Source organism: Tenebrio molitor, chromosome 3 (genome assembly GCF_963966145.1).
Source record: "Tenebrio molitor chromosome 3, icTenMoli1.1, whole genome shotgun sequence".
Classification (NCBI taxonomy): domain Eukaryota; kingdom Metazoa; phylum Arthropoda; class Insecta; order Coleoptera; family Tenebrionidae; genus Tenebrio; species Tenebrio molitor.
Genome location: NC_091048.1, coordinates 5,073,915 through 5,090,029, shown reverse-complemented (window position 1 = coordinate 5,090,029; position 16,115 = coordinate 5,073,915). Strand labels below are relative to the sequence as shown.

At 36.2% G+C, this 16,115-nt stretch overlaps 3 protein-coding genes across 3 annotated transcripts in view; 1 reads left to right on the top strand and 2 right to left on the bottom strand.

Annotated features, from left to right (window-relative positions):
- The window catches only part of LOC138125606 (uncharacterized), a 196,000-nt gene that overhangs the window by 15,659 nt on the left and 164,226 nt on the right, over positions 1–16,115 (top strand). The window lies entirely within an intron of this gene.
- Positions 11–1,886, bottom strand: LOC138126375 (somatostatin receptor type 4-like). Its single transcript, XM_069042152.1, has 2 exons — positions 1,328–1,886; positions 11–1,277 (listed from the first exon to the last, which is right to left on the bottom strand). The coding sequence occupies exon 2, from the start codon at positions 1,275–1,277 to the stop codon at positions 372–374; it is 906 nt and encodes a 301-aa protein (XP_068898253.1). The 5' UTR covers positions 1,328–1,886; the 3' UTR covers positions 11–371.
- LOC138127007 (uncharacterized) lies at positions 9,451–11,987 on the bottom strand. Its single transcript, XM_069042859.1, has 4 exons — positions 10,737–11,987; positions 10,477–10,684; positions 10,064–10,422; positions 9,451–10,003 (listed from the first exon to the last, which is right to left on the bottom strand). Exons 1-4 carry the CDS (start codon positions 10,953–10,955, stop codon positions 9,515–9,517), a joined length of 1,275 nt encoding a protein of 424 aa, XP_068898960.1. The 5' UTR covers positions 10,956–11,987; the 3' UTR covers positions 9,451–9,514.

Genomic DNA, 16,115 nt, shown 5'->3' with positions numbered 1-16,115 from the left:
ATTTCCAGTATAACAAAAATTGCAAAATTTTTATTCGAATTACTAAATTTTTTATAAATAAATGTTCAATTTGTTGAGGAGTTAAAATTCTAGTCTTGATTACGTATTTTTAAAAAACTTTAGATACATTTTTTGTCGTTCACTGATGGTTAGTGTATTCATGCAAAGTAATAACTTTGTCAGCAATGCACTCAAAAAAAATTTCGGATAGAATCTATGCATGGGGAGATTATAAGTGATAATTTTTTGTGGTGGTGTTAGGAATGTCAACGGTGCGGCGCTGGGATATGAATTTGACAAGTGCGCAACAATAAAATACAACAATACAGTTTTCGGAATTAATTATCGTTTTAAGAGAAAATCGAGATTGATCAGTTTTGAGAGATTAGCACACCGTTCGTGTCATTATAAGACACTGGTTGGTCTTGCAGGGTTTCGTTACTGTATTGGTTACACCTGCACTTGAACAGTTGCTTGAGAAACACGTTGTAGTTGTCGTCGAAGTTGTACAAATATATCAAATTAAAAATGGGGGTGGAGAAGCCTAATGGCAATAAACCGATGAAGAAGAGCGAGGTGTTGAAGACCCGATCTATGCTAACAATCACAAAAAGTACAGAAGGGAGCCACAAGAGGAAGAATATGTTGGCGATGGCCAGTCCGTAAGTGCCACTCCTACCGACCGTTATTCTTCTCTTCTTGAAGGCGTGTATAATGTTCATCACGATTAGAAACAGTAAAAAGAGACCAACACTAGCCAGCATGACTATGTAGATTATGTAAATGATCAAGAACATATTGTGCTGGAAGCGGAACTGAATAGTTATCGACGTTATGATCAAAGCCAAAACGTAAACGGTGGCGATGCCGAACTTGTAAATTCGGCAGAACTTGACGTAAGTTTCTTTGCGGTACAACTTGATGTACCAGTCGCGCACCATGAGGAACAAGAAGCAGGTTGCGGCGAACATCACCGAGATTTCGATTTGGTAGTGGGCCCAAAACACAGCCCGGTACACCGCTGTGACTTCCGTGAACATCATCGTCAGCCGTATAGTCAAAGGGGTGGCCAACAAGAACGTCGCCTGGAGGATGTTCACGTGCAGAAAAATCAGATTGGTGGCGTCCTCGCGCAACTTTTTGTATTTGAGTACGACGAAGACGATGAAGAAATTGGCAGCGACCGACAGCAGTCCCACTACGGTGAACACCTCCAGGGAGATCCTGACGTACCCGTCGGTGACGTCGGTGGTGATGTTGCCGGTCGAGTTGGTCATCTGAAAAAGCGTGGTGAAGAGCAGCGGTACCACTTTGAACGATGACTCACCTTGAATTCGCACAGTTATCATCACACATGTTTCCTAGAGACTAAAGTTGGTCGGGTGGCCACAAGCATTATCAACAGAACTATTATCTACATGCAACGGTCGCTTGCAAGCCACTGTTGGATTTACGTAAACAACGATTCGAAGAACGGTCACACAAATAGACGTCCGATTTGGATTGAGCCGATTCGTAAACAAGTTCAATCAAAACAAACGCGGTTTTGTACGCAGGATTCCTTGGCACGACTTGTTGACGGTTGCTAGGATTCGTCGTTTACATTTTACGTACCTACCATTTTGTTAACCGACAGTCGTACCTCGACCACATACTTATTCTTGTAAACTGGATTCTTTTAGCGCATTATAGCAGCATTAGCGCAATTTAATGTGTTGAACACATTAAATTGCAAATGGATTAATCATCATTCATCATCCAGGTTATTGGCCTCGCACTTCACCGGAGAAATTCTTTACTTATTCAACTTTTAAACCCTTTCGTCTTATAAGTTACGAGTATAATCTTATTGGTATTGTACCTACTCGCACGTGCTACTTGCCTACTGACGCAGATGTGACTGTTACCACCACAGAACACTAAAGTTTCATTCACATTGCAATAATTAGTGTTGAAATTAGCAAGTGAAATTAACGCGCTAATAAGTACATCTGGTAGTATTCACAATGAAAAATTAAGCAAAGTAATCATAGAGAAAATAAAATACTATAGAATGAAAAGTCCCTAATAAATTTTTGGAAAATCGTTTAGCGCACCCTCACCACACCGCAAGAGGGCGCAAATGTTTTAAAAAGTCAAAAATTTAAAATCAAAGTAATCTCAATAATCTAAAAATCAGTCAAAGCAGTGTCAATCTTTATGTCACTATCTTGTAATTCAAAATGAGGCTGTGTCACGTTCACAAATAATGTAGTACCGCTGCTAAGATTGCTAAATTTGTTGTTGAGAGAATCAAGCAAAATGAATATAGAAAACAGTCAACAAATTGAAAGAAAAATAATACTTCAAGACCAAGAGATTACACCATTATTTGATACACCATATCTTATTAAAGGAATTAGAAATTATAGGATAACAAAAGATTTGGTTTGGGAAGTAAATGAAGAAATTTTAAGTGTGAAATTGGACCATATAGTGAAGGTTTATCTGTATGATTCAGCGTGGGGCGAATTAAGAGCCCTCCACAAAATTACGGACATGCAGATAAGATCCAAAAGATGTCCTATGCAACTCAAGTTTTGAGTCGTCATAATCATGATTAATTCAACTATCACGCTATTAGTTAACTGTGGTAATTTCTAATAACAATTGTTGTTAATAATCTAATAATATATTTTAACTAGCAGGTAGAACAAACCTAAATGATGAAGACTTGGGAACTGCAAAAACAATAACTTTTTTGACAGACTTTTTGATAATAATCTGGAGGGAGGGACATTTCGCCCACGTTGCGAGAAACCTCTTGCTTGTGGCGTTTAGAAAAATCCGGGGCACACAAAATTTTGGCAGGAAGCAGTCCTACACTTACGCAATATGTACCTACTTTAGAAAAAAATTTTGATTAAAAAAACAGCACTTCCTTTCATAAAAAAAAAATGAATGAAAACATTGGAAGGATTTTTGGATGTATGTATACTAAAATTTAGCAGGAAGTGGCAAGTGAGTTTTTTAGAGTTTGTAAAAAATGTTAATAAGATTCATAATATTTTCAAAATTATATTCAGTAACATAATATTAAAAGCAAAATTTTAACGGTAATTCAAACATAAGTACCTAATGTTAATTTTTCGTTCACTTAAAAATAAAATTGAAGATGAAATTATTGGTAAAATAATTCATTTAATCACATTTACATTAAGGTGTAAAATTTAATTTTAAGTGGTAGGATACGAGAACGATAGCATTTAGGAATAATATTTATAAAAATGAAGCAGAACTGTATCAAAAACGGTTGAAAATAAAATATCGAAAGTATTGCTGGCGTTTTAATTTGTTGTGAAAATTTGCGATGATAAAAAAAATCAAAGGAAAGGTAAACTCATCCAGTAGGCTGTGATTTTGCACCCTCACCAGGATAAGAGATGGCGGTAAACGCTTTGTGCCCAAAAAATGTATAGGGAGTTTGCGTTCTATATGTTCTTATTTTGTCTATGAAAGTAATCAAAGCCAGTCGATTAATAAAGTACCGACACGATTTGACGTTTACATAAAAGGCAACCCTAACGATATTTTCGCTACAAGAGGCGCTGATATCGCTATTTTGACTGGCTTTGGTGAACATTTGTTCACCAAAGCCCATGGATTTATTAGTAATAATTAGTCATTTATTAGTAATAATTAGTAATATATTACTAATAAATCCATGCCAAAGCCAGTCACAATAGCGATATCAGCGCCTCTTGTAGCAAAAAAATCGTTACGGTTGCCTTTTATATAAACGTCAAATCGTGTCGCTACTTTATTAATCGACTGGCTTTGAAAGTAATTAGTGGGATCCGCCATCTGTTATTACACAGGGATATTGATGCATTACAGGGAACTGCTACGCTAAATTGCTAAAAATTTGGAACTATTTGGATTACAAGGTAACAAGGGTATTACACACAAACTTTTCCGTAACGTGCAAAGTAGACGTACTAATTACAAGCATTGTGGATGCGTCCATGCAAACGCACTTGTTATACTTGTCGTGTTAATTGAGAGTACTAATTTTACGTACTAATTATTTCAATGTGAATGAAACTTTACTCTTACCACACTTACCACAGTATACTAACTATATGTACTGTGCTGTTTAGTTTGTGTTGTGACTGTAAAATTTGGCCTTGGGCCATTTTGTGACAATAGAAAGCAGAGACGTATTCAGGCAGGCCCGTACTTCACTTTTCCAAGTTAAAAAGACTGCAAAATTTTGCATTATTTAAAATTCATGCATAATTTACCTGAATATGTAGATATTTAAAGAAATGTGTTAACTACAATGAATTGTATCAAGTCTGGTACTTACGCTTTTTTGTAGTAGAGGACGTAATAAAATACCGACACATTTAAAAATATAATTTATTAATGCCTCTGACTGACTGACATTCAAAAATTAAACTTTTCTGTGTCGGTCCCGCAGTCAGTTTTTTAATTTTGAGTTTTAAGTTAATTGCACTGAGTGTAATTAAATCATCGCTTTCACCTGCTGCGTACCCGGTATTATGCCACAAATCTCTATTTTTTAATGTAAATAAATAAAAATGACAAAAACATGACAAGAGTAAAAAATGAGGTTATGTTAACGTACCTAAAGGTTGTTTTAGAGTTTACAGTATGAAAATGACAATACTGCCCGAAATTTTAATTCCGCAACTGTACATACCTACTATTGGGTGATTCAAAATGATGGTGGATAAATATGGCAACTATGTACGAAAATTTATGTGGTAAACTCTGTCCACTGATAGATTGCTTGACATAAATGTTACTAAAAGTATTCACTCTACGCTACAACAAATAGATCCGGCGCGAAATTTAAAAAAATGAAAGAACAGGTTTACACGTGATGTTTTATTATTATTCTGCGTGTTTGCACTTAGGAAAGACGAAAGAAAACTTCGGTATAGCAGGGGTAATATATTAGGTTTTATTAATACAGGGTATTTCACGAGTGATAATGTGTCCGACGGATTTAAAAATGCAACGCACAATACATTTTCGAATTTCCGAAAAAAGCTGGCTACTGAAATGAAAATATCCAGCTTTCTTCGGAAATGGCTAAAACAAACAAGAGATTATTTAATATTTAATGCATGAACAAAAATTACCTCTGTATCATTTTCGATGTTTGTAATGTCACTTAAAGTGTTAATCATGCTAGATTCTTGAGACACGCACTCACTTCACAAATTCAAAAAAAATCAACAAAAATCGCAACGGAGGAGATCAAAACAGCAACACGATCAAAACTAATAACTTGTAACCGGACCGTAAAACAAAGCTCTAAAGATGAAAAATCACAAATCTAAATGCTGAAATCACTTGACAGCACTGACAATTTCAAATTTGAAATGTCATATAATTTATTTTTCGCCTGGGTTTCATAAGAACCAATGAGAACCAGTGGCGCGAATGTTTCAAGATACTACCAACACAATCTATGATAGTTTGTTAATATTTTAATGTCATGGTTTGGGGATTTTTGTTATCTACGGATATTTAAAAAAGTGCATTCTATCAGTGGACGTAGTCTAACTGTGTGGGTAGGATAGAGTTGACAGTTCATAGTCGCGCAATTTTGAAAGTTGCCAAATCAATGTGTAATTTTCGTACTATGTCGGCCAAAAAATTTTAGCCGTCACTATCTTGACATTCCCATAAATTGTAAATAAACCTTTATTATTGATAAATAGAAAACTGGGGGTTAAAAAGGAGAGAATTATTTAGATTAGAAAAATATTAATTATGAAGTGTATTTACACAGAGGTTACAAAAAACCCCCCACCACGGAGTTTTCGCCTTTGCATTTGGATATTCTTCTAATACTCTTTTTGAACGTCTCGTCGCAACAGTACAGCAGGAACAGAACAACGACCGAATTTGAAAATGCAGTTCCAGTGGTTACGCCGAGACCATCGTGCGTGTGGTAGTCTTCAAAAAACAGTAAATAGCACATGCGGGTCCACTTGGGAAGCCAACAGAGAAGATAGGAAGACACCAAAATCAGTACTAAATTGAACTTGACAATTATCACGCAGGAGGTTTTCCACTTGATCACTCTGAGTACATGAATTCCGACAACCACTACGATGATAAAAAGAGTTGCGATTAAAGCTAGAAGCAAGACATAGGGAACGTGGACTTTGTAGAAGCAGAAAAATAAAGAGTTAATGATGAAAACAAACATTAGAATCCAGATGACAAGTGTAGCGAATTTGGAGCTTCTTCGACAAATCGTTGGGCACTTTTGGGACAAGTAGTTTGTCACGTACCAGTCCAGTACCAAAATGGACACAAAGATTAGGTTTCCTAGCATAAACACAAACGTGAAGTACACCGTTATACAATGCATGACATAAATGACAAAATTGCAACGAAAAGCAACAATCATAATGGTGAAAAAGAAATCTGATTCATCTTGAGTCTCATATACAGAGTGAGTTTTTATTTTAACAGTAAATGAAATATTACATTTAAAGCTACAACAAAAATCTTACAACAAAAAGAAATAATTCTAACGTCCTATTTTCTAATTGTAAGCGTGCATAAGTGATTTATAGTTGGCGCGGCGAACCACTGGAGTAGTCACGAGGTGTTCACGTGATAGTTTGTAGGGACGTCATGAAAAACCTGATTTACAGTGCCTCGTCAAATTTGAGTTTTGTGCGGGAAATTTAAACCTTTCTGGCTCGCCGACGGCCTGTGTGATTCCGTAGAATTTCATCCGGAGCTTCGTTAGGATCTCGAAATTCTCGTCCCTCTCGATGAGGGACTGCTCCAGGTCGTGGAGTGATGGTGCGTACGGCGCTTCGTAGCTCCACCATCGAGCTGGTTCGAACCGGAACTGGGCCGCGATTTGGTCTCGGCAATACGCGGGGTTCGAGTTGGCGAGGATGTTTTTGCATTCGGTGATGAATTTCTTTGGGCCCTCGTGGTCGAGGCCTGCGAAAGTTGGTAACGAACATACCTCCTTCACCGTGCAGTGGCGGCTCGTAACAATTTCAACTGGTACGGCAGATTCGTTGGTATTTTTTTTAATGCTCAAAGTTGTCGCCGTATTTGTTCCATATTTATTTAAAATAATGTTTAATAATAATAATAATATAATGGAAATTTAAAAAAAAACTTTTTTTTTGATAAAGAACAAATTCACTGTTCAGCAAGAACCAAGAGGAAGGTCTAGCTAAAGTAATTCTTGCTAGGAGGGAAGGATTAAGGAATTTGGTAAGGTAACGTAGGTAACTAATACCTAATTTAAAAAAAAAAAAAAAACGTAGCGAAACAACTACATATAAAAATGTAAAAGAAAACCAAATTACAAAAAAAATATCACATATAATACCACGAGTAGGCAAAGTTATGTTTGTCATGAAAAACAAGGGGCGCTTTTTACTTCATCCTCAACCGTAATTATAATTACATTATTAATACTTTGAATGATCTCATTTTGTATGGTCTTGGACAAACCAGTGAAAATCGTGGATTCGTCTAAAAATTGTTTAAATTTATCATTATGCCGCTTCATAATTTTGCAAGTTCTCTAAAATTGCCCTGATTAAATGAATTTTCGTTTTCAAACGCTAGCTCTTGTGTTCCTAAATAAATAGTGATGTCAATTAATCGTCCAATTAATAACACTTTGGCGATGTGCATTGTCTAAGACGTTTGCAATATTTTGTTTTCTTCCAAATAATTTAAATTTTAGTATAGTTCTCCCAGAGCTGCAGCGATTTTATGACAGGGCAATAATACTCATCATTATTACTGTATGTCTATGGAAGAATACTCCTTATACGAGTGTGAATGCCTGGTTCGTCCAGAAACATACCTGAATTTGCCGGTTTCATTGTAGATTTGCAGTTCTGGTAATAACAAAGTTTATTTTATTACTGACACAATTTCATCATTATACTTTCCAATGGTGAAGACACATTTGCACATTTTTAGTTTCATTTTGTGGTTCATGTAATTGATTTACTATAAAAAAAAAAAAAAATGTTGTTACACAGTCTAGGACTGGTTTACAAATCTATGAGGGGCGTGATCACCAATTCAATAGACCGGGACCATTGGCTTAACGTGACTTAATTCGTTTACCTAAAAGTAAAGTCGTCACTTAATAATGATACTTTTTTAACGCGATATTTATAACTCGCAATTTTAGGAACAAATTGAGCTTTTCTAATATTTTTCTTCTTTTAACAGCTTATCTTCTGTACTGTGAATATATATTTTTACAATGCGGTTCATGAAAAAAAAATCATTTAAAGGTAAAAGTGCTACAAGTTAATGCACATCTTATTTACACATAATTTTCAGTCGATTCACTGCGGCTTGTAAAACTTCTCGTTCTTGACATTCTGAAATTAAAATCAACTAAAAATCTACTTTTACTTTGTTTGTTGTTCCACGTGATAATATCGACTATACAAATTTACTTTCACTTATGCATACTCGATTTTAAGGATTCTATTAAATTTGCTCCAGTCCTTTCTGGAATATTTTATGTAAATTATAAAAATTGTAAACAACACATAAGCAGATATTCTGATTTAGGTCATTTTAAACATTATCACTGTTCTTGTCGATGGTGATATGCCCGAACAGGTTCTGCAAGAATTTAAACCTTGGGCTTCGGACAGTGCAGGAGAAGAAATTAATCAAAAAATTCAACAAGAATCTAAATACATTTCAGCTCTCCTCCTATTTAATATGATTTTAACACTTCTGGCGGCATTGTTTCATTTCTTTCCAGTGAAAAACGACGATGAAGTTTTTTTCGCCTTTATGTTATTCTCAAAATGGTTTCCCAAATATGGAGTTGTACTGAACTGGTTTTACAGATCAACGTTCTTTGTGTTGGCTTTTGTAATGATAACGCCTATTCATCAATTTATTTATGTGATAGAACAAATCAAGTTTCAAATTTTTTTGATAGTATTTTACGTGGGAATAGTAACAGATCTGCCTGAACATAACAACACAAATGACTGTGACTTGCTAAAGAATACAGATTATCAACGTAAAGTGGAACAAAGAATCAAATTTTGTATTAAACGTCATGTTGAATTACTACAGTGAGTGTGAGTAAATAACATCAATTTCATTTTATGAAATAATTTATTTGCAGCGGTGGAAATTATGGTTTGAGCATACTTCGCAAATGGATACCTCTCTTTTCAATAACCGGAGTATTTTTCTTTATAAGCTGCATATTCTTCTACCTTGTCGTAAGCAAATTGTTTTTAAATATGCAAATTGTCCAATCTTCATACTTTAAGAGCAATGTCGACATGACTGACAGCTATTTTCGTCTTGTTCCTATGGGTCATACTAGGTCCTTAAAGTTGTGGTTAATTAAATTAAAAAATGTGTTTTTAAAGTTTTAAGTAGGTACACACAACAAGATATTTACTAATTATTTTTTATTAATTAATATACAATACTACAAGTTTGTTAGTTATTTACATTGTTACGTATTTACATTGCATACAAGATATTGCTCTAAATTTTCTACTTTAAAACATTGTCGGTTATCCACCAAAATGGACTTATATTTTGAAAAACTTCTTTCTACCTCGCAAGAGGTAATGGGCGCAAATTTGTAATAAATTTCTTCCATTTTGGTGTCATGTTCCGGCACATCTTCACCTCTAAAAATTCTTGCCAATTCTAGAAGAAATTTGTATCCAGGATTTTTTTCAGTAACATCTTCAAGTTTTTTTAATGCTACTGCTGCTACAGGGCCTGGAGATTTTTTTAGGGAGGTAAATACGTTTTCAACAATTTTGATTGAATCGGTTAAAGGTAACCCATTTTTTTCCAATTGAGTAATACTTTCGCAGATTATTTTAAAATTACTGCGAACATAAATTAATTGTTTTTTTATTCCGGGTTTCTTCATTATAGACTGTGCTTTTTGAATAGCAACAGCAGAACTTCCATCAAAGGACATGACAACCTGTGAGTAGTTAAAAACAGTTTAACAATCAATTAATTTGCTTATCTTTTATATACTTACTTCTTTAATGGAATCAAAGTGTTCGCTGTAAAACATAGCAGCCTGAAGCCATGTTCCCCATCGTGTTAAAATTGGCTGTGGAGGCAGTGGCATTTCTTTTAGTTTTTCTTTGTACATTTCAACTCTCAAAGGTGCCTTAACGAAAATTTTTTTCACGTTCGAAATTAAATTATCCACATCTTCATATTGATAGCGAATTTTTTCAGCCACTAGATTTAAAGCATGCGCTAAGCATGTGACATGCACAATTTTTGGATAAAACACCTTAAGGTGTCTACCAGATTTTATCATATATGGTGCTCCATCCGTTACAAACAAAAGAAACTTTTCAGCAACAACTCTGGTACTCCACAAGATTTCTACGCATAGAAATTTTAAATCAAAATAAATTTAAAAAAGTGAAAAACCCTTACCTAAAGATTGATTTACGAATCTAGCTATTGTCTCATGATTTGTTCTTTCTAATTGTTTAGACGCCAAAAGATAAGATTTTCCAGGTTCATCTTCTGAAAGTTTCCCAACCAGACAATTCGCCACATATCGCCCAAGTGCATCTGTTGTTTCGTCAACTGAAACCCATATGTTAAAAGGATCCAGCTCATTCCGAATGCGGTCAATAGTCTAAAAGTGAAAATAATTTTAAATTAAATATTAAAAGATAGTATGTTCATACATCTTTGTAGCATTTTGGTAAATAATTTTTCCGTAAAGTAGACTCATCCGGAATTTTTCTACCACAATATTTTGTCAGAAAATTCTGAAACGCAGGATTTTGTAGTTTGTGCCATGGTATATTGGCAGCTAAAAAGACGTTACAAAGTTCCATATTGAATGTACTATTTGCCGATTCCTCCAAGTTCTGTGTCAGCAACGTTTGCCGAAGCGGTGTCATAATGTTCTCTTTATGGATGGCCGTTTGCTCATGCTGTTGCAAGTGACATTTTTTTTCGCATATAAACTACAAAAAATAAAATTTTCAAATAAGTAAAAAATATAAAATGACATATTTTTAATTATGCTTAACTTACCAGTTTACCATAAGCTTTACAAAACATTTCTCGGGTTGATTTTATTTCATATAAATCTTTCTTGCTTGTCCACTGTAATATTTTTTCGCGTAAACTAATTTTTTGTTTCGGCATTATGTTCACTTTAAACAGGTTCACAAGAAACACGACCACTGCACGGAGATAAAGTAAACGAGAAATGACAAATTTGTAATGCTTATATTTACGTCTCCCACCAAATTTCAGAGGAGATGGTTAATTTTATATTTCTTAAATTTTTAGAAAATGACACCCTTAAGGTTTCTCTTATTGTTTCACTTCGGGATTTTAATTTTCGTTTTTATGGCAAGGACCATTTTATAAACGTTAAAGCTTCTAACAATACCTAAGTATCAGAAAACATTAGACCGCGTATACCTGCACCCCTTCGAACAGAGGCAAACAGATAAACTCTGTAATTTATGCCAGTCCAGTCTAATGGTTTGTGGTACTTAGGTATTGTCGGAGTATTTACCGCTGACATCATGGTCCCAACCGTAAAAGCGAAAAAGTAATTCCTGTATTGTACTGCACTTTGTACATTTCAGTAATTACATCTCCTTAAATTTTAAAATCATAAAGCATTGTAAATTTTATTGAGGTACCACTTTTACATTTTCAATACCGTAAACTTCCCAGAATTCGAAAATTGGGAAAAAACCGCAAAAATGAAATTGATTTTTGGTCATTTTAGGCATGTTCAGGCAGTTAAAAGGTAAAATAGGTATTTAAAGGGCATTTTAGGCCGAATAGGCAGAATCAAATATGGCTCTAATTACTCTAATTAAGCCAGAAATCATTTATAGACAAGTTTCATACATGTGCCTTAAAAAATAAAAATAGTCCATTTTGCCTAAAATCCGGGCCCTAATAATAATTATTACGCCTGTTGAGATGCCGATAAGCGACATAAACAGACCCCTATCAATCATCATTTTCGTTCTATACCTGTCAGTTTACAGGGTAGTACTTGGACGAATTTACGATTAGGGGGTGTACTTGGGGTTTACACCTATTGTCGGTGTTGTTAACAACGTTTATACAATGGTACTCTGGCATAAAATCGCTGCAGCTCTGGGAGAACTATATAGGCCTCGTGTGTGATCTTTTGAAATACCATGTTTTTGCAGTGCCCTACCGATCTCTTTACGATTGTTAAAGCCTGTACAGTTAGTTCCACGGACCTGGACGTTATTCAGAAAAAAAGTAAGCACGGCCAACAAAACAATTTATTCCTAATTTCGCTACCTGTAATCCACTTGCACTTTTCATAGCATGAAACACAAAAACCACGATTGGAGCTGCCCGCTTTACTAATTACTAAATTTGACATGGCAGGACGAAGCCGTTTCAAATCCTTAACAAACAGTTTGTCATCGTAAAATAATGAAGAGAATTTATTTCTCAGTAAAAAATCTAGAGTATCTGAATTATTATTGCTCACCACTTGTCGAACATTTGCCATTATTAACACGGAACAATAAAAATTAAAGTAACACAATTTAAACGTCAAACCGTTGAGTGCTACTCGTATTGTGGTTCGAAACGAAATAAACAAAAACCCTTACTCTGCGTTAATGAGGTACGGCGCTGCCGTACCCAGAAACTGAATCGCTGTCGCCACCCAATACTTCCTAACAAATTCCCATTTTTATGCCAAAGCCAAATGCCAATCAATTTATATTTTCAGTTAAATTATATTATTTAATTGTTGCCTTGGTGTAAGGCAGCCTTTAGGCCGCCTTTCCGGTGTCCCGGCCATGTTGCCCCTGGTTAGCTCAGGTTCTTTCTTCAGGGTGTTGGGTGTTTTCCGTCCGAAAAACTTGGTGAGCTCCACGTTGGCCACGCCAAATTGTTACAGGACAAGGGTCAGAAGTTCGAAAAAAACGAGAAAATGAAGTTTCCTTTCTTTTTTATTCAACAACAACGAAAACATAACAACATAACATAACAACATAACAAGCATGACTGTATACAACTATGTACAGTCGATGGACAAATAAAACTGGGACAAAAATGACAATCACATAAGTCAAAATTTACAAATTTGCATCGTTTAAATACGGCTTTGTCACAAATAGGTTAACTTTCGTATGACATATTCTATAGATACTGACAAATATATTGACAATTCAATGGTCTGATTTACATAGATTAAATTTTAAGTGTCCCAGTTTTATTTGTCCACCGACCGTACAATCGAATGTTGACTTGTTGTCCGATTGGTGCTCAAGAAACAAATTATTTCTAAATAAGGACAAGTGCATTTCTGTTTCATATTTGCGTAAGCATGACATTTGTCGATTTGATTACAAGATAGACAACCATACTTTGTCTAGTCGTTCTTGCACCAAGGACCTCGGTATTTGGTTTGATTCCAGGCTGGTTTTTGATGTGCATATTAGCTCTGTTGTTGCTGCATCGTTGAAACTTCTCGGATTTCTATTTAGATTTTGCAATGAGTTTCGTTCCGTCAAATGCTTAACAACGTTGTATTTCTCGCTTGTAAGATCTCGTTTGGAATATGGTTCTATAATATGGTCTCCGTATTATGTGACATATATTAACTGTATCGAATCTGTACAACGTAAATTTCTAAAGTATCTCTCTTTTAAGAAAGACGGAATTTATCCGCCGATTGGTGTTGATTATGATTTCTTGTGTTCCAGGTTTAATTTTACCCCCCTCAAAGTTAGACGGGTACTTGATACGGTGACCTTCCTCTTTAAATTATTCCATAATAAAGTAGACTACTCCAGTCTTTTGAATGGTCTGCTCATCGGTGTCGCTCAGATTTCATCAAGATCGCATAGATATTTCCTTGTTTCTAGAGCTAATACAAATATTTTAATAATTCTCCTTCGTTCAGGATGTGTTTCATCTTTAACTGTTTTCATTATATTTGTGATCTTCGTGCTATGCCTCTTCCGAGTATACTGGTTGTGTTATGTTGTGTAATTTGGATCGATTGCATCGGCATGCTTGATTAACATTAACATTAACATTATACATGGTTTTCATTCAGTGTTATTTCTCGACATGGGACACCAGTAATAATTGTAGCTGACTGTTACTGAATTCTGTTCATGTTTTTCTTGTTTTAGTTAACTTTTATTTGGACAGTAGTCTGTTAGTTGACTTATTCAATAATAATAATAGTGATAATAATATTTTTTTACTCATGTCATATCGTGAGGAAGTTCCTTAACATTGACACTGTAGTGACCCAGTTTAAAATTTAAATTTTTATTACCGGTACCGCCACGAGACCGCGCCATAGTACTAGCGGCTAGACTCGGTACTTAGGGATGGGGTTGGTAATCCTGGGGAGTGGTGAACTCTGCGAGCGGAAATATAGCGGGGGGAAAGCGGTCTTTCGCGCGGAGGCGCGGGTAGTTGAAGGGGGTAGGTCACTTTTGTTTAGTTTTTCGAAACGAACACACCTTGCGAAGAGCGATCCAAGTTTCTCAAATTTGTAAGTTAAATCTGAACCAATTACACTACCGTTCCGAGTAGATATTTTGTGTCCCCGTGAGGAATTCGACGTTTTAATTCACCTGGGTAATTTATCCCACTTTCGTTGCCTTTTTTGTGTTTTGTTTTTGGGACCAGGACCACGTGGTAAGGGTATGTTGTAGATTTCATTTTGTTCCATGCTGTTTCTTTAAGAAGCGCCCATTCGTTAATTTTAAGCGTTATCTTTCTCCCGGGAGGTTCATTTTTTTAGCAATCTGGTAATTTCGAAAATTCGGAGACGTCGTCCGAACCGCGTGCGTCCATTTTGGTTTTTTTCACTAACATTTTCTAACGGCACTCGACCCGCCATTTTCTTTTTGTTTAATATTGCCAGCGAGTATGGTATTCCTTTTTAAAGCGTTTTATTTTATCGTTATTTAACCTCGCGTTTTGTTCTCTTTTATTTCCTCATTGTTTAATGTGCGTTTTTTTTTTTTTTAGCCTTTCCCCTTTCACCTTACTTGGCCTATCAGGTACCTTTTACGGTCGGCTTGTTTTTGTCATCTTTCCTGTGGTGCGGCGGGGCTCCGGGGTACTTTCCCCGGCTACCCACGCCCATCCTCTCTCTTCTCCTTTTTCTGGACGACACAACACGAATACAACAACACACAACATCCATGGGAGGCACATCCGGCCTGGGATTCGAACCCTGCTGACTTCGCGGTGGTGTCGGAAGAGTGTCGCTCTTCCTTCCACCACCCTACCGTCAGCCCCTGATAGACATACACACACATCCATGGCCCGGCGGAGGTTCCTTCCTTCGAAAAAATCCTCCCCCTTCGGTGGGATTCGAACCCACTAGCGCCGGGACCGCGATCTCGGAGCACTGTCTCCGAGATCGCGGCCAGCGAGCTACCTTGTTTTGATTATGTTATCATTGTTTAATGTTGCGTTTTGTTTTGCTTATTTTATCATTGTTTAATGTTGCGCTCTGTTTTGCTGGATTTTCTCATCGTTGAATGTTTCTCTTTGTTTGATTGAATTAAACTCGGTTTTTGTTTTTCTTTGGGTTGTTGCTAGATTTCGGAAAAGTTAAAGTTAAAATGTTGTAAGTACGATCACATGGGGGCTAGGTGACATTCAGGAGGTCGGAGGGGTTGTTTAGTCAAATTTCCGTGGGGGCGACGGTTATGTAGGACCGTGTATAACGGAGGTGGAACAAGTTCTGCTGTATGCGACTCTGAAAAGGTGACGTGAAGCCCCCGTCGGGGGATCTCGGGAGTTTGTCGGTAAACGGTTGGTTGGGGAAGGTGGAACAAGTTCTGCTCTACGCGACTCTGAGAAGCTCATCGTACAACCCCGAACGCTTATATCACTCGGAATTGGTCGGGACACAGTAGTCCGACACGCGATACTCCGAGTACCTATAAATGTCGCTGCTTACAAGACGATTCAGATTATTTTTCTGAGTCCCTTCGCGGCCGAAAGTTTGTTACCTCCAGCTCTAAGTTCCCGTTGGCGTACCTTGACCGCGTAGTTCCAAATTAAAC

Coding starts and splice junctions, on each gene's coding strand:
- LOC138127007 (XM_069042859.1), bottom strand. CDS start 10,955: ATGACACCGCTTCGGCAAACGTTGCTGACACAGAACTTGGAGGAATCG. Junction 10,685..10,736: donor TACCAAAATGCTACAAAGAT/GTATGAACATAC, acceptor TTTCACTTTTAG/ACTATTGACCGCATTCGGAA. Junction 10,423..10,476: donor ATTCGTAAATCAATCTTTAG/GTAAGGGTTTTT, acceptor TTCTATGCGTAG/AAATCTTGTGGAGTACCAGA.
- LOC138126375 (XM_069042152.1), bottom strand. CDS start 1,277: ATGACCAACTCGACCGGCAACATCACCACCGACGTCACCGACGGGTAC.